This window comes from Diabrotica virgifera, chromosome 8 (assembly GCF_917563875.1).
Source record: "Diabrotica virgifera virgifera chromosome 8, PGI_DIABVI_V3a".
NCBI lineage: Eukaryota > Metazoa > Arthropoda > Insecta > Coleoptera > Chrysomelidae > Diabrotica > Diabrotica virgifera.
In genome coordinates, this window is record NC_065450.1 from 177,447,434 (window position 1) to 177,471,702 (window position 24,269).

Genomic DNA, 24,269 nt, shown 5'->3' on the forward strand with positions numbered 1-24,269 from the left:
GGGCCCAATTTTTTGGCTTCCTCTTCATAAATGGCCAAATTATTTCTGATTAAGGTAAAGTAATTTCATACTCTTTAACGATAGAATACAGATCCATTGCAGGACTCTGGACATACTTATTGGATATGTTCACTCTTCCTAAAATATGTTGCTAAATGACAGCTAATAAAGCCATTTCAAAAGCGTCAATTTTTTCAAATATAGAATATTTCACAGCTGCAGTTTGACATTCACACATATTGTTTCACTAAGAGATTTCACAACAGGTGATTTTAAGTTTGTCAGTTAAAATTTTTCATCTGTATGCGGAAACCGAGAAAAATGTGTATAATTCTTGTAAAAAAATGAAAAAGGAAGTGGCGTTCAGACAGGATTCTGCTGCTAAAGATCCTACCAAATTGAGAGAATCTCCAGAGCAAGGTACGTAGGTACTCAGCCAGTTTATTGTAATTTTTTATTCTGGCCTACGCCAAGGAATGTAAAATACACTCTTTTTCGATGTTGAATAAAATAGCCAATTCCTGAACTTCATTTCACCGTTCAACATTTTTCTGAAAAAATGATTCCTTGTTAGGAATCTGTTTATTCCAGTCGAATGCTCTCTATTCAACTCTAGTGGCGGAACAATGGTACTTCCAACTAAATCGAGTCTTTAGTGTCTACCTATTAGGCAAAGTACATTTACATTGCAGTGTTCAATGGCCCGCCGCCTTTGCGGTGCTGCATGCGGCCCAGTATTCCCTAAATTCCTAGTTAATGGTACCTACCTACAGTCTTATAGGATTTTTCACATTGAATTCAAATCTGAATTGCTTTAGTTTCAAAAGCGGCTAGAACATGCAAGACAATTACATTTTAAAACGAGCATCAGTTTCAGAAACGGACAGCTCCAACTTGATTTTGTAGCAGAACCGGACTACTCCGTTACAGAAAACTGAAAGGTAGTATTTCTGTCAAGTTGCCATGCGTACTAGAACAAGCTTACTAAGTGTTTACTACATTGCGTTTCAAGTTTGCAACAATTTACGTTATTTCAACAGTTTTCGTGTTTTTTATTATTTGAGTTATTTTTCCGAAAAATGCAAGTGAACGTAGTTAAAGCATCTAAAAATGATGCCAGGAAGAGATTCGAAGGAAGAATTCGTTTGGGTTCGAAATTGGGGTCAAAAACGGACAGCTCCAGAACTTAGTTGCAATATCGGCCAACTCCATTTTCTTTATTGATTTTATGGAATAAAACATAAATGTATTTACATTTTCGTTATTCAAATGTATTAAGAGACGCTAGAAGTATATTCATAAAAAAATCACAATTGGATGTAAATAATATAACGCGCTGCAGTTTTTCAGCTTTCCTGAAAAAAGTACAAAATGGAGTAGTCCGCCTTTGACACTCAGCTCCTCATTTAGCTTTTCACAAATCTTACGATATCATAACCTTCATTTAAATCTTTAACCGTGTCGCTTCTCCTGATTCTTCATGTCTTCCTCTTGTATAAGGGCCATATGCTTTTCTCACTATCTTTCTTTCGAATGTTCTGAGTTGGGCTTCATCTTTTTTTGTCTTTACCCAGATTTCACAACCATAGGTTAGTACGGGCCTTACGCGAATTTACTTTTCTGATTTAATTTATGTTCTTTTAGGCACTAATGTTTAATCTTAATTGACTTCATTTATTTTCAACGAAAACTTTTCGTTTATAAATTCGCAAAGTCTGTGTGTTATTGCGTTGCCGCTCCTGCAATACTTAGAGTAGATTTATTGATGGATCCTTATGTAGTTTTGTCTTCTGAATCCAAATCTGAAAACGGCATTTCGATATATCTAACCGTCTTCGAGATAATCGACCTCAAAGTCTAAAATGTGACGTCACAATCCTTTTATTTTCCGCCAACACACTAAACGTCAGCTGAAATCGTTTATAGTAAGTAGTAGGCTAGTTTTTTAATCTGAATTTGTTAAGCAAAGCATAGGTTATTTACATTTGAGTTTAACATTTCGTGAATGTCAAACTAAATTTTAAATAAAGTATTAATAAAATATCAATGACATTTGATAGTGAATTTAATTATATAAAATAAATAAGATGTTCAAAAATACAATTTGAGTATATTTTGAAAGCAATAATTTACTAATAACTTTACAAAGGTTTATACGAGTATACGGCCTCCCCTTTAATGGGACTACCTAATGATAAATGGACTGTTCCATTTGTTATGAAATGAAAATTGTTATTATAGTCGGTTCGCTAAACCACAGGTAGTTATTTATTCTGTGGCTAAACTCAGACACAACTGGCTAGTGATTTTAGTAGGTATTTTTGTTTTGTTTTTTCACAATTTTGCCGAAATTGGCAAACTTACTAATTATTTAGTAATTTTTTTTGTCGAATTGGCAAAATTACTGACTAAAATCACTAGCCAGTTGTGTCTGAGTTTAGCAAACCGAATATATGAAATGTTGTTTGAAATAAAAAATTATGGTCTTATATGTGCAATTACATCCTTCTAATGGAAAAAAATATTTGAAGATTTTTCTCAAATTATGGATACCAACAACATTTTCATTTATAACTCTTTTATTTTTAATTTGACGAAGAAAAGTTATTCTTCATCAAAAACTCTTTATGGTCTAAGATTTATGATGCAACCATCATATATCACATGTTATTAACTTTATACGAGGTATTTAGAAAATATGAATTTCGATCAAGAGTAAAGTACCTTTATAATTTACAAATTTAAATTAGAATGATATAATTGCACATTAAAACATAATTTTTAATTCTGAACAACTTTTCATAATAGCAAATTTTCCATATTATTAATTAAAATACGTAAATAAACAAAGTTTTCGTTATGATAATGCTCTCATTTTCAGCTTGTTAATAACTTATATCTAAACAAATGAAAAACACTGAATTTATTATTAAATAAATAAATACTTACTTTATAAATCCTTTATTATTTTACAAGCACATTTAACTACAATACTAATAAAACAAATAACTAAGGACTCATACGTAATACTCAATTTATTTACAAACAATTTATTTTGACCGCGCACTAAGGTCTCTAAATTCACAACTCGATAAAATACTGACTCCTCCAAACCAAAAATGTCTATTTATATATTATTACAATGTTCTAGAAATAAATAACAACATCTCGAAAAAGGTTATCGAAGGACCAGGTCGTAAGCGGCCTATAGTGTCACAATAGTATGTACGACTCCCACTGGAAATACGTCCATTAATTTCGCTACTTATACTATTACGCAATCCTTCTTATTGATTTATGTGCCCAGATATGTGAAGGCGTCCACATGTTCAATGGTACCTATAGTTAAAAATAAAAATAATACCAAATGATAAAAGGCACTCTTTTTTTAATACCTACCATATAACTTTTGTCATATATTAAGATAGGGAAATATATATTCAGCAAATAAGGGAAATAAATTAATAAAAATATATGTTCTTCTTCTTCTTTAAGTACCGTGTCCAAATTTTAGGCGTGGGTTATATTATCTTCCATGACAATTTATCGATATCGTTCCAGCGGCGGTTCGTGATAGTAGAAGGTGGTGAGGCACACTACACCTGAGGAATTTTATTATTATGGTTAGCTTCTCTTTAATGGCCGGAAAGTCGATTTTGTGATGTCATAACGGTAGGACGAAGCTACGATAAATAATCCCCACAAATTACCCCTGGACAAGAAATCCCCAGACAAATAATCCCCGGACAAAAAATCCCCACAAAAAATCCCGGAAAAATAATCTCCACAAATTTTTTAGACAAAATATCCCCACAAAAAATTATCCCCACAAAAGTTATCGACCGTGAATGCGATCGACTCAAATACTTTCAGCCTCAGTGCATATAGTTATTTTGAATTCCAATTCCATATCGAAAACTTCAAATTTTACATAACAAAAGAGTGTGAGTTTTTTAAAAAATCGTGGAAGATATGGGGAATGAGCTAAGGCTGTGGGAATCATGTTGCAATATTATTCGCTTAAATCTTTTGCTCGCTCTGATTTGAATAACTATATCTATTCAAAAAAATTTTACAAAAAAAAAACACAACTACAACATACTTAAAAACTACTTTTGTATGTAAATGTAGAAATAAATAAAGAAAAATAATGTATTGGGTATATATTTTACAAAACAAAACACAAACACAAAATACAACATTTTTGAAACACTTAAAAACTACTTTTGTATGTAAACGTCCGATGTGGAAGTGGAAACGTTAATAAAATCATTTAAGTTAAATTGTGGCTTGTTTCCCATTTAGAATAATAAATTACATAAATGCCACAAAGAAATAGCTTCAGAACAATATATTAGGTGATAATGAACAATGATTTAAAATGAACAATGTTTTAAATACATACCTAACCATAAACTTTTAAAAAAAATTTAATAATCCATATTTATGTATACCGCGTATGCATAGAAAGCTATGATCTGCAATCGACTTGTGCTTATAGTCTGTTCAGTTCGGCTATTCCTATTCCGTTCCGCGGAACCTTAAGTAAAAAAACACGTGTTTGAGGCCAGTCTCAAGGATAGATGCATTTTGTTCCCAGAATCGGAGGCACATTTTTCAAATTTTGCCGGTTTTACTGTTGTCGTTGTCCCATTTTAAGAAACGGTAGTATGCTAGACAAGGATGGTGTGAGGCTAGCTTCAACTGTAATAATTTGAGAAAGTTGGAATGAGATGCATGATGCATAGATGCATAATAATACTGGCACGTGGAAGACGGATACAAACGTACAGAGTCAGGGCCCTACCGATTTTAATTTTTTTCATAAAAATAAAGTTATTTGGGAAATTTCAATAAGTTAAATTATATATTTAAAAAACTGATTATGAAACAACGAAATAACATAAATAGTCGATTGATATACTGGCACTGCCTCACATGCCTCATAGGACAAGCCGTCACTGTATCGTTCTCAATCTTGCGCGGAATGTAATAATTCATCTGCTGATAAGTCAGTGCATTGACGAAGGTTTCGGGGCCATGAATATTTCTTCCTACCAATTCCTCTTTTTCCGTCGATTTTTTCGTTGAATGTTAACTGTATCTACTACCTCTCGTTATACATAACATATGCCCCAGATATGCTTTAGGAAAGAGTAAAAATGGAATTTAAAAGAGTAGCTAAATGCATGAGTTTAGCTTCAATGGCTAAAAAGTTGAATTTATATAGTAGCATCAAAGAATAAAAAATTTTTTAAGAAACGCTTTTCTTTAATTACGAGTGACTAAAATTAAAAATATTATAAAAAAATCAACCAAAAAGCAAAAAATAAAAAAAATTGAAAAAATCTAACACATTTGTCAAAGAAAAGCGTGGCGCGTCTTCATCGAATAAACAGTTTTCGCACCACGCTTTTCTTTAACGAATGTGTTAGATTTTTTCAATTATTTTTAATTTTTGATTTTTGGTTGATTTTTTTATAATATGTTTAATTTTAGTCACTCATAATTATAGAAAAGCGTTTCTTAAAAATATTTTTTCATATTTTTTTATTTTTTACTTTTTAGTCTTACACTTTTCAAACATTAAAATATATCGTCATGTTTATTAAAATACAAACATGAAAAGTAGTCGGAATCGGCAAAAAATTTGAAACTTTATTGTTTATTTATGAAGCATAACGTAAACAATTAACGTACAAGGTGAAATTATGTATAGTTCATATAATTAGCTACAATCTGTAAAAGTTTCAAGTTTCTTCATTGTAAAAAACAAGATAATATAAACATTTTCCGTTAAAATCGTTTTTTATTTAAACAATTAATAAACAAAACAATTTTTTATTGACTATTAGTGCATTGTTCCCGCGAATGCATATGTCTGCAAATTTTTAGTCATTTGCATTGAAGAAAACGCAGTCAAATTAACGTCCAAAGATTTGACCCAAACGATTGAACTAAAGAAAAGCGTTTAATTAATTAATACAACAAAACAAATTCTAATGTTAATGTAGAACGTAGAACAAAACTTCTCTACCGGTGGGTTTTCTAATAGTCCAGAAAGCCACTGCGCATCCGCTAGGCAAATATTCTAATTCGTATGTTTTGCACAATCTTACTCAAAAAGGACTCCTTTTAACAAATTTGCATGTTGCCAGGACCAAAAGGTGGTCAAAAATTTTTTAAACGTTTTTTTTTGTTTTTTTTTTCCAAAAATTATTTTTTTTGCATGGAAAAAGTTTTTTTAGGTTTTTTGGATCATTCCAAACAGAAAAGGTCTTTAGTGACTTTTCTCTAAAAATGATAGTTTTTGACATATAAGCGATTAAAAATTGAAAAATTGCGAAATCGGCCATTTTTAACCCTCAAAAACTATGTGAAAAACTGAAAATTTGAATGTTTCCAAGGCAGGTGGATATTCTTTAAATATCGATTGATGAAATCCAGAAGAGTTTTTTGCAATACAATATTCAAAACTCCTTTGTTTTTTAATTGCTAATCAAGCGTGCGCGACACTATTTTCCACCGCCAATATGGTGCAAATGAAAGGAATAAATTCGTTATTTCGTAAACCGGCGACTTTAAGGAAAAATCCCGAAACAGGTCGATTTTATTTTTAAGTTATGATATTGTGGCATATATGGTATACTAGTGACGTCATCCATCTGGACGTGATGACGTAATCGATGATTTTTTTAAAAGAGAATAGGGGTCGTGTGCTAGCTCATTTGAAAGTTTCTTCAATTTTCTATTCAGTAATATAAACATTTACATAATTATTTATACAGGGTGTCCAAAATTTTTTTATTAAATTAATTATTTGACACAAAAAAAGAAGTAGAAGGACACTCTGTAAATATAATTATGTAAATGTTTACATTACTGAATAGAGAATTGAAGAACATTTCAAATGAGCTATCACACGACCCCTATTCTCATTTAAAAAAATCATCGATTACGTCATCACGCCCAGACGGATGACGTCACTAGTATACCATATATGCCACAATATCATAACTTAAAAATAAAAATCGACCTGTTTCGGGATTTTTCCTTAGAGTCACCGGTTTACGAAATAACGAATTTATTCCTTTCATTTGCACCATACTGTTGGTGGAAAATAGTGTCGCGCAAGCTTGATTAGCAATTAAGAAACAAAGGAGTTTTGAAAATTTAATTGCAAAAAACTCTTCGGGATTTCATCAATCGATGTTTGAAGAATATCTACCTACCTTGGCAACATTCACATTTTCAGTTTTTCACATAGTTTTTGAGGGTTAAAAATGGCCGATTTCGCAATTTTTCAATTTTTAATCGCTTATATGTCAAAAACTATCATTTTTAGAGAAAAGTCACTAAAGACCTTTTCTGTTTGGAATGATCCAAAAAACCTAAAAAAACTTTTTTCCATGCAAAAAAAATTATTTTAGGAAAAAAACAAAAAAAAAACGTTTAAAAAATTTTTGACCACCTTTTGGTGCTGGCAACATGCAAATTTGTTAATAGGAGTCCTTTTTGAGTAAGATTGTGCAAAAAATCCGAATTAGAATATTTTTCCTAGCGGATGCGCAGTGGCTTTCTGGACTATAAGACTACGGTAAAAACACGAATTTTTTGAATTCGAGTTTTGGTTAAAGTTTTGTTTCATATCGAATTGAAATTTGACACGAATAAACGCCGATTTATATATAAACAAATATATGAACGTTCAAAATTTGAAACTTTATTGTTTATTTATTAAGCATAACGTAAACAATTAACGTAAAAAGTGAAATTATGTATAGTTCGTATCATTAGCTACAATCCGTAAAAGTTTCAAGTTTCTATATTGTAAAAAACAAGAAAATTTAAGCATTTTCCATTAAAATCATAAAATAAAATTTTTATTTAAGCAATTAACAAATATACATTTTTTTTATTGACTACTCGTGTATTGTTCCCGCGGATGCATATATGTCTGCAAATTTTCATTCATTTGCACTGAAGAAAAGTCAGTCAAATTAACGTCTAAAGATGCAAATTATTGAAGTAAAGAAAAGCGTTTAAAAAGAATTGAGAAACTTAGATCAGAAGAGAAATAGAAAAACACTTTTAATGAATCACATCAGCGGAACAAGATAGCATATTATTACTTCCCTCTTTGTTCTGGGAGCAGTTGCTCCAACATATCTCCTGAACTAGTGTCTAAAGACTAAAGCCACTCCTTTTTCTTACTCTCTCTCGCTCTCTCTTTCTCTCTCTCTCTCTCTCTCTCTCTCTCTCTCTCTCTCTCTCTCTCTCTCTTCTCTCTCTCTCTCTCTCTATCTGGTTTTCTCTCTCTTTACTGAGAATCGTGATTTTCTCCAATACCTACTCCTAACAAATGTTCTCCATTAATCTCTACCTTCTGCTGTTCTTCGCAGAATGAGTGACCCGCTGAATTCTGAATTTGGGCGGACCATCTGCGAACCACACATGGACAGTCCACCTTGCAATATCACGGTAATGTCTACCTTGCTGTAGTATCAAGTTGGTTAAGAATGGACACCTTTGTCCGATGAGCTGTGTAAAGGCCCCGTCTCACCATCAAATAATTGACAGTTATTTGATCAAACTTGACAGTTAGTGACACAAAGTGACAGTTAGTATGTATAGTTTGTGTCACTAACTGTCAAGTTTGATCAAATAACTGTCAATTATTTGATGGTGAGACGGGGCCTTAAGGTAGGCGCCGTACCTATTCTTCTCTAGCACCACATCTCAAAGGCATCAATTTTTTGGCGATCTTATACGCGAAGAGTCCAGGTTTCTGCTTCGTATAGAAATATTGAGAATACAAGTGAATTCACCAATCTCATCTTTATTTTTTGGGAGATAGATCTGTCGTTTCAAATTTTAGTTAGCCGGATCATCATATTTTGGCCAGATTAGATTCGAGATAATTGAAGCTATCTACTGTCTTGTCTTCCGATATGTGGTTACTCAGCTGGATAGTGTTGATGTTGAATCTATCTATCATCATTATTTTTGCCGTATCTTTATTAATCTTACGACCAACTTTATTGCTTTCCAACTCAACTTTTTGCAGGCGATCATCTAGCATTTCTTGTTCATTTCCAGCTATAAGTGTAGTCATCAGCCTTAAACTGGAGATTTTTCTACCAGTCACCGGTACAACTCCTCTCGTTACAACACATATTTCTATAAATCCATCCTCGTGACATGTTCACCATAAATATTGAATAAGTCTAACTGGTATAAGCTGACTGACTGACTTTAATAAGTGTCACCGGTGTATCGGTGAGATCAGAAAAGGTGTGCGACAGGGATGTGTTCTCTCCCCTCTCCTTTTTAATATCTACTCTAAACAAATTTTGAAAAAAGCTCTGGATGAAACAAACGGAGGCATAAAAATGAATGGACATTTTTGACAAATAATATTCGATATGCGGACGATATAGTCGTACTTACCAGCATTGATGAACTTCAGCATCTAGAGTGAAGAAAGGGGACTTAGCCTCAACATAAATAAAACAAAATGGATCCTGGTGAGCAAAACTCAAAAACTGCTAGACAAACTAAAAATAAACAAAACAATTATTCAACACGTAGACACATATATACTTCGGAACAGTCGTCAACTCGAAATGGGATCAAACAACCATACGATCTAGTTGAATAGGCCAGAGCAACACAACAACATGAGAAAATTATTCACCCATTGCGCCATATCTCTCTCACTAAAAATACGGCTGCTAAAATGCTATGTATGTATTTCAAATCTTACTGGCGCAGAGGCCTGGACCAACAACGGAAACACTATTAAAAAAGCTAGAGGCATTCGAAATCTGGGTGTACCGACGTATCCTCAAAATATCGTGGACGACCCACACCACCGCAATGTAGAGGTATTGCGCCAAATGGGAAAAACAAAAAGAAATCTCTTGTACAATTAAGAAACGGAAACTTGAATACATGGGTCATATTATGAGACATAATAAATATCGTATATTGCAACTGATAATCATCATCATCAATGGTGCTACAGCCCTATGAAAGAGCCTCGACCTTCCTAAGTCTATTACGCCAGTCAGTCCTATCCATTGCCAACCGTTGCCAGTTTGCTGCGCCTATTTTTCTCCCATCCTCATCTACACCATCTTTCCATCTAAGTTTTGGCCTACCCATATTTCTACTTTCCACAGGTTGTGACATAAGGATTCTTCTAGGAGGGTTGTTATGCTATGATCTTGCTAGATGTCCTGCCCATCTTAGTCTTCCTATTCTTATAAGAGATACTACGTCTTTACCACCAAATATATGTTTATATCTGTGGTATACCTCGTAGTTGTACCTCCTCCTCCAAATACCATTTTCACAGATGCCACCGAATATGCCTCTCAGGATCCTTCGTTCAAATATAAGCAGAAGGTTTTCATCTGCCTTGGAGATGGTCCATGTCTCCGATCCATATGTCAACACTGGTTGTATAAGGGTTTTGTATATGGTTATTTTTGTTTTTTGGCTTAAGTTTCTGCTTCTCATATGTCTACTCAGTCCAAAATAGCATTTGTTCGCTAGGATTATCCTTCGCTTGATTTCTTCTGTCATGACGTTTTCCTTGGTGATCAGGGAGCCTAAGTATGTGAATTTGTCCACCACTTCAAAGGTAGAGTTATCAACAGAGAATTGGTGACCGATGTTTATGGCTCTATTGTTGGGTGTTGATGCCACCATCTTAGTTTTCTCCTCGTTTACTGTCAGGCCCATATTTTTTGAGGCATTTGAGAAGGTGGTATACATTTCTTCTAGTTTGCGTGTTGTGCGGGCAACTAGGTCCACGTCATCGGCATATGCCAAAATTTGGGATGATTTATTAAAAATATTTCCTCTGTTGTCTATTCGGGCATCTCTGACCGCCTTTTCCAGAGCTATGTTGAAGAGGAGACACGCCAGCGCATCTCCCTGTCGCAGCCCAATATTCGTTTCAAACGCCTGTTTCAACTGATAATACAGTGTAAAATAAAGAGCAAACGGGGACCCGAAAGAAGAAGACATTCATGGCTTCAAAACTTACGCCAATGGTTTGGACTAATAACATCGATCAAGTTATTCAGAAACGCCGCAAACAAAATTAAAATTGCTATGATGATTCTGCAACGGACAAGGCACATGAAGAAGAAGTTTTTATTAATAGAATCTTTTAATAAGAATATTATTTAAAATAACTTATTTTTAACAGGAATAGTAGGCTAGATCTAGGCTAGAACTGGAACTGAACAAGCGAAAGGAATCCGGCAAAAAATGAGATAAATGATAAAAATATAAAATTATGCAATACAGTTCCAGTAATGTTTCTGTTTTGAGAAATTCTTATTCTTATTAGACGTTCTAATGATTAATTTTGTTTCCTTGTTCTTTATTTACATAGCAGTTAATTTAGCTCTAAATTATTGCTCCAGATAGTGCGTATCCAGATATATTAATGCATAGAAATATGCCTTAAATATTTCATAGCAATAAGAATGTATTATTTTCCAAAATTGGAAAGAAATCCTTTGTAAAAGGTATAAAAATTTTTATTAAAAATCCCTTAAAAGGGCTACATCACAACAAAACGTTTTCGATTTTTATAAAAAATCATCATCAGTGTTCGATAAACTGGATGCTAGCTGGATAGCTGGATAGCTTACCCGGATATTTTTCTTTTGTGGCTCAGCTAGCATCCAGTTTATCGAACACTGATGATGATTTTTTATAAAAATCGAAAACGTTTTGTTGTGATGTATAATAAAAAATTGTATACCTTTTACAAAGGATTTCTTTCCAATTTTGTGATTGATGGTATACAGCCAACTACAGGAAAACTTTTTCTTTTCCTTGTGGACTTTATTATTTTCCGTTTATGTCGAACGCATAGACACTACCTAATTTTATTTTCTGGCTCTGGCATAAGTTTATGTTGACATTGACAGTTATCAGAACCGTGTATCCGTCTATCCTTATGTGTTCTCTCCGACCAATCAAATCCCCACACGAAGTGTTTGTTGCTTTGTCAGCAAAATTAAGTTCTTATTAAAAACAGGCTCCGGTAACGGGATCGGTCTTCTTTTCATTCAGTACTTGATTCGGCCAGTTCTCATTTTCTTGGCTGGTGCCACGTTGATGTGTGAATATTTTCAATTTAGTTTCATATATCATTTGTAGGTTTAACAGGAAAATTCGTCAATATGTTCCGGACCGGTTTTCTGCTGGTATTCTTTTTGAATGCTGTTTTTGCCGCTGAAGATATCAAAACCGAAGATGGAGTTTTGGTCCTCACCAAAGACAATTTCCAAGGAGTCCTCAACGATAATGAGTTCGTCTTAGTAGAATTTTGTAAGTACCAGTTTTTTAGTTATCATCGTTTAATCATTAATTATATTAAAATATTTTAATAAACCCAAGACAAAATTGCACCTAATGTTGATAGATTTCTTAAAAAAAATATTGAGATATATTTTGGACAACCTGAACTAACCAGTATCCAATATTACCTTTATTTCTGACATTTTCTTACATATATGGGAATGTTGGGGAATAATTTTACATTATAAAATCATAAAAATAAAATTTAACTTCTATGGGCTGAACTGCTTTTAAATCCTATGTTACATATAAATGGTAGATGTTCAAAATTAAGGAATTTATGTTTCAATTCAATCCTGGACTTTTATTCAAGCCTGTAATTATAAGGAACATAACTGTTTTTATATAATTAGTTCCCAATTTAGAATAAGTACAACACCAACATACAGAAAGAGTTGAATGAACTCAAAAATTAAGACATGAGGTTTCCTTTTTCTAATGTTCTTCACATACCTAATAATACAACAAAAGTTTGACTGTATCCCTAAGTCCAAGCAATCAGATTGGATATGTGCAATTAATTCATGGTTTTTTTTGTTAATAATTTAGGTTTTTTTGAATCAAGTTCATTAATATGGAAAATATTCATCTGAACTTGTTAATTTTGTTTTTATAAATAGTTAAAAACATGTTTTATCCTTTATATTTTTAATGAAATCAAGGTTGTTGAGTAATATTTTTTTGTAAGTTCGCTTTTTTCTGGTTTTTCTCTGTATTTAAGTGTGTTTTCCTGGATAATAATCATTGTTTTTGTGTTCTTGTCTTTATGTATATGCAACCAACATATCTTCTTCACATACTTTGTCAGAATTGTCCAATGTTGGCGATCACCATTGTGCAAGCTTCTCGATCTTCCGTAATATGGAATAATTATCCTGCATTTGATGTCTGAGTCCATTCATGAATATTTTTTAACCAGAAAACTTTTTCTCTTCCTACACCTCTATGGCCCTCTATTTAGCCTTTAAGGATCAGTTCTAATATTTTATATCGATTTCCCCTCACTATAATAATATGTCCCAGATAAGACATTTTCAGTGTTTAACCCTCGTAAGGCAGTGCGGGGTGCACTTGCACCCCAGACCTCGTTTTTCTCACCTATCTTTTTTAATAATTTTTTTTGATTTTTGTCCATTTTTTTATTCGCATTAAATTAAATTGTAAACACATTACACCCATTGCAGCATCTAAAACTCTTTACGTTTACATGATCTTTTGGAAAAATGACTGTATTGTGCAAATGATGAAAATTTCATATCCTGAATTGGACGTTTCTGGTGTTCCAGTTAGAGCTAACAGAGCTACGGGACAAGGTCGGTGTTACATACTTATGTTAGAGTAAAAAGACCGAAAATCCTGACATAACCATATTATGTGTAAAAACTTTCTGTTGCACTCTGTGAAAAATTTCATATGTTTATCTTTCAACGATAATATTTTTTTTTTAAGAAGAAATGGGTACTTTGTTTGTAATATCATACTATACTTTGTTTCATACTATAATAAACAAGTCCTAATTATCATTCAAATCAATTTCCCTGACGTTCACATATAAAAAAATGGATAATATACAGATGGGGTGCAAATGCACCCCGCACTGTTGTTTACGTAAGAATCTAAGCACCGCTTTACGAGGGTTAACAGCCTTTAGCAGTTCTCCATCTTTTTTGACTCTCCTTAGTACTTCTTCATTAGTTTTTCTTGCTGTTCAAGGCCTCTTCAGCACCTATCTATGAATTCATATTTCCAATGCTTCAATTCTGTTCATGATTGATACTTTTAACATCCATACTTCTGCACCATATAACAGTACCAACCAAACATAGCACTTAACCATTATTTGTCTTAGTTCCAAACAGATGATTATTACAAAGAAATGTTTCATTTTCATAAAAGTAGTCTTAGTCATTGCTATTTTGTATAGATCTAGTTGGTCCACAAATACGATCACAGTTCCCAAATATGTATGTCATTTTTTGAACTCTTTCAACTTGGATTTCATTTAATTGAAGCTCTTCATCTGGAGGTGGGTCACAACTAAGGCGTTCTTTGCAAAATCCCAGTTGTCTTTTTTTTTCGGAAATGGACTTATGCCATTCTATGGATTGAAGGACTAATTACCTATGTTACTTGCGTAAGAAACTTCCATTAAAATCACAGTAGTCCAAAATATAAGCGATAAAAATATAGGCGATTCCGCATAAACCCCATATGTCAAGCGCAATTCCCTTCAAAACCATAGTTGTTAATGACTATTGGTGTTTTTGCGGGAAACTTTTTCGCTTGGCTGTCAGTAGGTTTTTATAGGTTAAAGTTCCTTCGAATAGTTGTGTTGTGTGATTTTATAAGTAAACACCATTTTTCGTTCATTTTTTATTTTGGTTTATTACTATAAATATCGTTTTTCCTATAAATTAATGAAAAATTTCTCCAAAAACCCCATATGTCAAATGAATAAATGCCCTTCATAAATAAAAAAAAGGAAAAAATAATGTTATTTATATTGTAAACTGTGTGTAATCATCAAAATAATAAATCACTAATTTGAGAATTTCCGTAAACTTAATACGGTTCAATTAAATAACTTTTTTTTTTAAATATCTCCAATGTTGTAAATAATGACAACCGGGGGTTTTGCAAAGAACGCCTCAACTAAAACCCATTATTATTTTAATAGGATCAAGCAGAATTTGGAGACCTTTAGTATTATCTGACGGAATTACTGTATCATCCGTAACACATTCACGGCCATGACTACATATGAAGTCATTACTCCATAAGAATACGTGTATACAATGACAGCGTGTCCTTGAATGTGCTAAGTAGTTCCCTGTTGATTTTTACTCCATAACCAACATATACCGGGTGGTGAATTGGAAAACGGGCCATAGGAAACTCAATGTAAAATTCTAAACTGTTGAATTCCTGCTTCCCTAATTATTTTACATCAAAAGTCATAAGAAACTATTTGTAGAGAATTGAAATCTGTATTGAAAACAACAACTGGTAATATTGTTCTACGAACAATAATTATTCAAAATTTTGTAAAACTATAATACAATTTTCAGATTAATACGTCAAAGCTAGGCCACACACAGTGTAATAATGTGTATAAGGTTGCATTTGGTGACAATGAAGTTATTATATCGCTTATTATATTAACAATTTGAACTGTCAATTTTTTTATTTATTTGATCATTTATTGTTTAAAACACAATAAAGTTGATAAGATACCCTCAGTTAAGAAGAAAGTATTAATAAGTAAGATATTTTCTTCAGTCAATAGTGTGCTCACTATCAGCTAAATAGTAACGTGTGGCCTAACATGCCCACACATACCTACTGCGGTAGGAATACATTATAATTTTCAAAATTTTGGAATGTGTTTAAATCGTAGAACAATTGTAACTTCTGTTTTTAATACAGATTTCAATCCTCTACAAATAACTTCTCATGACTTTTGATGTAACATAATTAGGGAAGCAGGAATTCAACAGTTTAGAATTTTACATTGAGTTTCCTATGGCCCGTTTTCCGATTCACCACCCTGTACATATGTATAGTGTATATCAACAATAACTGGAAAGTACTACCACATAATCCATTGATGTCTTTTTAACCCTCTAGCGGACAGGTGAGGCATATCTGGCCTCACCCTTATGGAAATACAGTGGAACCTTGATTATCCGTCAGGGCACTGGACCAAGGGTATTCTCAAATTTTATTTCTATACTTTGTTTGATAATATAAGAAGGATTTGTGTACATACAATTGAATCAATTTGGTTTCAAATATTCTAAAATCTTTGTTTGTTTTACTGTTGCTTCACATTTTGCAACAGCTGAATTTCTTAATCAGAGTAAGATCATGTAACCTACTTTATTGGCTTCTTCTTGTTGAGAATACCATTTGATGAATTGTTGCATGTGCAATGCAGTTTCTCTAGTTTCTTTGCTCAAATCTAGCTTCTTCAAATCCTTGGCAGTTGCAATCAACATTGCCACTATCAAATTCCAAATCTGTGTCAGCTTCTGAATCTGTTTTGTTCACCTCTGTTGCCATTTCAACAGTTTCATCATCAGTCAGCAATCAGTAGCCTTTTGCATCCTCATCACAAATTAACCATTCGTTTGGCTTATCGCAATGCTCACAAACGAAATGAATTGATAACTCAATTTTTGCTCATGTAGTCAATAAAACTTATGGATGGACCCTGATGGTTAACAGAGGTGATGGTTAATGGAGAGACGGATAATCAAGGTTCCACTGTACAATGTAATAATTACATACAATAATAATTACAATTATTGTATTTTGCCCTTCCACTGGACGGTTAAAAATCAGTTATGTGAACTTAAAGATGTCTTTTAATTCATTTATTCATTTTTCCCTATTTATTTTAATGCATGGTCTGTTTCATTCGTATCTTTTCTTCTATTTTTAATATAACCATGTGAGTGAGGGATCTTTGGTCTTAATTAAACTCATGAATATGTCTTTATATCTTCTTTTCTAGTATAAGTACAAACAAAACTGTTGACAATTTTTTCTATCATGAAACTACTTACTATACTTTATCATGTCCGGATGTCTTTATATCTTCTTTTCTAGTATAAGTACAAACAAAACTGTTGACAATTTTTCCTATCATGAAACTACTTACTATACTTTATCATGTCCGGACATGTCATTTGTATAATTTCTGCCGAATATCAGGCTATCTGGGTTCCATCTGTGTTAGCACGTCACAAATTGTGTGGGGTACACCAATGAGGACAGTTTCTGTATGTAAGAAGATGTTCCATATTTTGTATTTCTCCACAGTCACAGTTCAGTTCACAGCATGTTGGTCAATTTTCCCTCATTTTACTGTGTTTGATTTTGACTGCAGCAACCCCCATTTTTATCGTATTTTTAGTTTTCCTCATTTTAAAGTCTAGAGATTGGTTTCATTGAACTTGGGGAAGAGAAAAATACTTGTGGTGGTTGAGGTGGTTCATTCTACACTGTTCCAAGGAAGCAAGCTTTCTGAATGTTTGTTGTATAAAAAACAAAACTAATACAATAAAACAAAAGTTCAATTATACACATAAACTTACTCTTCAGCTCTTGGACTTTTGAGCACACATGCTCAAATTAACAGTTTACGATATATTCCTGACACCTGTTGCATTTATATTTCTATTTTTATTAGATCGCCAATATTATTTGATTTCTTATTTTGATAGTTCTTCTATAATACTTCCTTGATTTGTGCAGGTTTGGAGTTTTTTTAAGTTATCAAGTTTATCACTCTACATTTTCTTGGTCTTTCCTGAACATCAATGGTTTGGTGAGATCTCTATTATGATGTCTGTTCATTAGTGTTTCTTATGTAATATATTTAACTATCTTCGCTTCACATGTTTAATTAATGATTTTGTCCCTAGTATAAGAGATTGTCTAAGGCTGATTTAAAGAGATGTTCCTTAGCATGGGCAGCATTTGGAAGATTATAAACAGTATTTAAATCAACCTTAACAAACACTTTAAAGACAAAAACTTTTGATCAGTATGTATTGCTGGTTCTGACAGAACTGAAACATGGGCTTTTAACAACATAGTTCACAAACTTGTGACTCAAAGAGCTATGGAATAAAGAATGCTCAATGTTAAGCTCAGCAATCTCAAATACAATGAAAAAATAAGATGATCAAAAGTATAACTGAACAGATTTAACTGAAACCCTCAAGGTCACTTGCACCGCATCAACGAATGTCTGTTGTGTCTTCTCTTCGTGGTTGCAGATAAATGGGTTTTCCTGTAACAGATGTAACCTAAAAGATTGCCATGTTAAAATGGAACTTCTTCTTCTATGGCACTACAGCCCAAATTGAGCCTTGCTTCCTTTATTTTTTTGCCTCCACCTTTGCTTGTCTGTGGCTGCTTTTCTCCATACACAGACTCCTAAAAGAGCTTGTGCGTGGCTGTTTACTTTGTCTTCCCAGCGCTTTCTTGGCTTTCCAACTGGTCTCTTTCCCTGCATTCTAACATTCAGTGCTCTTTTTGGTAGCCTATCCTTTCCCATTCTTATCACATGTCCGGCCCATTGCAATCTTTATATTCTAATGAAGTCTGACAGGGGTGTTCCTTATAAAGTTGATAAAATTCGTTCTTGTATCAACTTCTGAAGATTCCGTTTTCCCTCACAGGTCCTTTTCTTTCAAATATGTAGAGTTTGCTTTTGGATGTTTATTTCAGGACCCATGCTTCACTGCTATAGCATGCTGTTGGTTAAATTAAGGTTTTATAGAAGGTCGCTCGTCAGCGACATTCGGTTTCACTCTCCAGTGCAGATGTCGCTGATGAGCGACATGTGCTCACTTGCATTACATTACAAAAATTATTTCAGGTTCGGGGAGAACTACTTAAAAAATATATATGCAGTGAACGTGTTAAGGAGTCTTCCTAAGTTATTCTTTAATATATAGGTAGCTCAGATTGTGTATTTTGATAGTTGATTCATTGATTTTATATCTTTTATTTTTCTGCCCTATATTATGAATTCTTATTATACTATAATATGTATTAGGTATATTCTTTTCAAATTTTTTGAGGTTTGTTTGTTATAAGGCAGTTTATTTTTCTACATTTACATAAATATGTTTTTATTAATATACAACTGTTTAAAATGTTTGGGATTTCTATGCACCACGTAACTGAATTTTTTCATCATTAAGAAATATTACTTTTTACAAATTCAAAAACTGACTGTACAATCTGTGTTTTTTGTAGTATGTTTAATCTGTAACTTACAGGATATATTAATATGGTCAGTATGTCTTATCAACAGTGTTCACTGATAACCTTTCAAAGGCAGATATATTGTGGTAATTAGCCAACCATTAATTTATTGAAAATTTATCAGCAAAAAGGTACAAATAAGAATTTTTGGATTTAAAGATATGAAAAGTATTGTTATCAATCAGCTTAAGTTTTCTAGTACAAAAAGTGTATATTTTTGTTCAAATTTAGTTGAAATTAAAAAAAGAATGTGTGTGTACTTTGTACGCACTTAAGAAGTTATACTTCTATTATATGATTTAAACGAAATTAATATACTTTTTATTTATATTTTATTTAAATATTAAACTAATTTGTACTTACTACTTCTCAAACATTTTTATTAAAAGAGTGCCAAAAATTAAAATAATAAAAGAATAAAACACACACAAACACAGTAAAAATGCCACAAATGATTTCTGAACATTAATTGTCGGAAAATTTTTTAACTAAATACGTATTTTCTGAAAATAAAATTATATAATAAATATACTTACAATCATCAAATGTATAAAAAAAATAAAAAAAATTAAAGTTTCTATTGGGATTCGAACCAGCTTATCAGCGCGGTTGGTATTGGGCTTCATTCGTCTTAAACGCTACGCCACGGAGGCAATACGTCATTATGTGCGAAGATCGCTAACTAAACGGATTAAACTTTTGACATTTTTGAATTAAATCAAATTATTTTGATTTTGAATTGAAATGATTTAGAATTGAAAAACTACAACAAAACATAGAGTAAGAAAATAATATATTAGGTGAATAGTGATAGAAATTTTGATGGTAATCAAATTATGTAAATAAAAGTATTACATACTATGTATTTTGGTAGGTTCAAATAGGTAGGTACCTACCTATGAAATTTTTTATTAGGATACTGATACATTTAACTATTATTACGTACCTGTTGCTTTTAAAAACTATTTAAAAGTCACTACAGTTATAAACTTTTTTGTTTCTGTCCTCACAACAATAAAATTAATATAAACTTACGTGCAATTAAAAATTGTAAAAATATCACACAAAATTGAAAAATGTATCCATTAATATATTATAACACCCTGTAAATTTAGATAATAAGTAGGCTTAGATATTAACTTAAAATTGTTATTGTAATACCATACAAAAAAAAAAAACAAATAGTCTGGCTAATTGGCTATGTCAAAGCCATTAATAATAAAAAAAAACTTACGTGCATAGAAATCGGCCCACCTAAAAATTTGGTCATTTTTGAAGTCTCGTATTTCCTAAACCTGTTAACCGATTTAAGTGATTTTTTTAATATGTTATAGCTTTATTCTTCAACAATATCGCTGTAATAATATTGTTGCTAAACAGGTAAGGGTTATTTTATACCGGGTGTAACAATGATAGTGTGTTTTTTCCTCAAAGTTCGGAACACCCTGTGGAATATTCTAGCGTATATAAAACATTGAAATTAAACGTCAACTGTAGCCTTAGGCTTTCTTAACATTTTGCTTTTTGATTCATTCGCTTATGTTAGATAATAAAAAAGTTAGGGATTTTAACAACTAGCGACGTTCTTCATCAATACAGGGTGTTTCTAAATAAGTGCGACAAACTTTAAGGGGTAATTCTGCATGAAAAAAATGACCGTTAGGTTTATGTTCGCAAATATGTTCGCAAATGCTTCGTTTCAGAAATACGGGATGTTGAATTTGTTCGTACAATCTGACGATTTATTTATTGCTCTAAAACCGCATGAGATATACAAATGAAATTTGGTAGGTTTTAAGAGGTAATTATTGCGCATTTTTTGGCATACAGCTAAGAATTTTATATTCACCATTGGCGTGCATACGGGTAATATGACCGGGTAATATGACCCGTATGCACGCCAATGGTGAATATAAAATTCTTAATTGTATGTCAAATATGCGAAATAACTACCTCTTAAAGCCCACCAAATTTCATTTGCATATCTCAACCGGTTTTAGAGCAGTAAATAAATTGTCAGTTTGTAAAAAAAATTCAACATCCCTTATTTCGAAAACGAAGCATTTGCGGACATATGTTTATAAATGAAACGGTCATTATTTTTCATGCAGAATTTCCCCTTAAAGTTTGTGGCACTTATTTAGAAACACCCTGTATTGATGAAGAACGTTGCTAGTTGTTAAAATGTCTAACTGTTTTATTATCCAACATAAGCGAATGAATCAAAAAGTAAAATGTTAAGAAAGCCTAAGCCTACAGTCTAGTTTTAATTTCAATATTTTATATACGCTAGAATATTCCACAGGGTGTTCCGAACTTTGAGGAAAAAACACACTATCATTTTTACACCCGGTATAAAATAAAACTTACCTGTTTAGCAATAATATTATTACAGCGATATTGTTGAAGTATAAGGCTATAACATATTAAAAAAATCACTTAAATCGGACAACAGGTTTAGGAAATACGAGACTTCAAAAATGACCAAATTTTTAGGTGGGCCGATTTCTATGCACGTAAGTTTATTATACAACATTTGTTTACCTCCATATTGAACAATTATTTATTATTGACAGATCATTTCAACATCCAATCAGAGCCCGTATAACGATTAATACAATTCCATACTGTTGGTGTGCGCATGCACGCAGATTAATAATAAATTCACCCTCAATCTCAATCGCGCCGAAAGAAGTATAACTTCAATAAGTTTTGTGCACATATAGTCCTGTCGCCAGGGGGGTACAACGGCCTCCTTAATTCAGATGGACTTACCCAAGTTTTTTTTATGTATTTTGACCCGTAGAACACGAATTTTTTGGGTAACAGTTGATCCGGATGTCGATAAGATTGTTATAAACAAAGAACTTGAGGAATTACATAGCAGCGATTTTTCGCAAAACAAAATATTTTTTTGTATTTTTTGGGTGATTCTCAGCAAAAAATGGTCCTACCGTAAAGTTTTTTCGTAGGACGCGTAGTTTTCGAGATAAACGCGGTTAAACTTTCAAAAAATCGAAAAAGTGCAATTTTTGAACCGGAATAACTTTTGATTAAAAAATAAAATAGCAATTCTGATTACTGCATTTGAAAGTTCAAGTCAAATTCTATCGGTTTTGATTGTTTGTATTGCTAAAAAATAAGTTTTTATTTGTTAAATAAAGGTATAAACACATAGTGTTTCCCGAGCCCAATGCATGCGTTTTAATGGACGTAATGTACGTAGAAATTCTGTATGCGCGCCTACTCGTTCAATTTCGAATTAGAAATGCATTGAAAACATCATTCAATCACTATGTGTTGATAGCTTTGTTTAACAATAAAAAAATTAATTTCTAGCAATGAAAGTAATGAAAACCGATAGAATTTTATTCGAACTTTCAAATGCGGTAAGCAGAATTGCTATTTTATTTTTCAATCAAAAGTTATTCGGGTTCAAAAATTGCAATCTTTCGATTTTTTGAAAGTTCAACCCCGTTTATGCCGAAAACTATGCATCCTACCAAAAAACTTGTAAAATAATTTTTTGCTTAGAATGACCCAAAAAATACAAAAACGTGTTTTGTTTTGCGAAAAGTCGCTGTTATGTGATTCCTCAAGTTCTTTGTTTATAACAATCTTATCGACATCCGGATCGACTGTTACCCAAAAGATTCGTGTTCTACGGGTCAAAATACATAAAGAAAACTTGGGTAAGTCCATCTGAATTAATGAGGCCGTTGTACCCCTACTGGCGACAGGACTAATAGTGCCACACCCAAGATCATGGTATATCTTATTAAATTCTTAAAGTTAAAATTGGGATATGATGAAACAGTTACTGATTTTCCATGATGTATTTTCTGTGGACGTAATTCTGATCCCATAATATATATAGCATGTCATGAGCAAATACCTATATAATCTTTCAGAATGAGAGATTTGTTAAAAAAGGGTGAGTTCAAGTTTTATGTGCTATGTACAATCGATTTTTGGTTTGCACTTACCATCCAGTCCAGAATGAAATTTAAAATGACTATTTTAGGGGAAATATTGGACACAAACATTTTCACTAATATTAAGAGCATATTTTATTGCTATAAAACACTTTAAGGGCGTAGGTGCAAAATTTCACGTCAATATGTTTTAAATGCATTCATCTTTTCGAAATATGAGAAAACTAATAAGCATTTTTGAAAAATTTAAACGCAGAATGAAAGATTACATTATTACTGAGGGTAGAAAGTTCCTTAGAATAACCATAAAGTTTCTTTTGAATGAGATATTTGAAATTAAAAATCACTAAATTTTCTCTGATTTTTCACCCCTGTAACTTATTAAAATAAACATTACAGAATTTCTCAGGGATTTCGGTCCTCGGTAATAATGCAATCTTTCATTCTGCGTTTAAATTTTTCAAATATACTTATTATTTTTCTCAGGATTCGAAAAAAACGAATGCATTTAAAACACATTGGCGTGAAATTATGCGCCTACGCCCTTAAATAAGAAAATCTTGTTCAACAATTATTGTTGGATGCTTAAGAAGCCTCTACTCAGTTCGCTTCATGAATATAGACCTTCTGACTTGACAAAGCACAAAATATAGTGTGTATAAAATAAGATAATGTATAAAAATATACCAAAAAGCAGTAAAGATGAATGAAACTAAGTTTCTTGAATTTTTATGAGTTATCTTGAGTGTTTGAAATCAAAAACAATGTTTTTTTTTTGATTTTTAATCGATTGTTAAAAAAATAGTAAACTCATAGCACTTTCCATTTCCTTTAAGAGCATAGGCACAAAATTTCGGACTAATGGGTTTTAAATGCATTCATTTTTTCGAATCCTGAGAAAACTAATAAATATTTTTGAAATATTTAAACGCAGAATGAAAGATTACATTATGTATTACCGAGGGCCGAAAGTTCCTTAGAATAAACAAAAAATTTCTTTTGAATGAGATATTTAAATTAAAAATCACACTAAATTTTCTCTTTTTTTTCACCCCTGTAACTTATTAAAATAAACATTATAGTTTATTTTAGTATAAAGTTTTCACGGACTTTCGGCTCTCGGTAATAATGTAATCTTTTATTTTACATGTAAATTTTTCATAA

At 32.2% G+C, this 24,269-nt stretch overlaps 1 protein-coding gene across 1 annotated transcript in view; it reads left to right on the top strand.

Annotated features, from left to right (window-relative positions):
- The first annotated feature begins 11,821 nt into the window (after window positions 1-11,821).
- LOC126889682 (protein disulfide-isomerase-like) overlaps window positions 11,822-24,269 on the top strand; it is a 53,135-nt gene continuing 40,687 nt past the window's right edge. Inside the window, exon 1 of the mRNA XM_050658201.1 lies at window positions 11,822-12,357. Coding sequence (XP_050514158.1) covers window positions 12,210-12,357 — 148 coding nt within the window. The 5' untranslated portion in view covers window positions 11,822-12,209. The remainder of the gene's footprint in view (window positions 12,358-24,269) is intronic.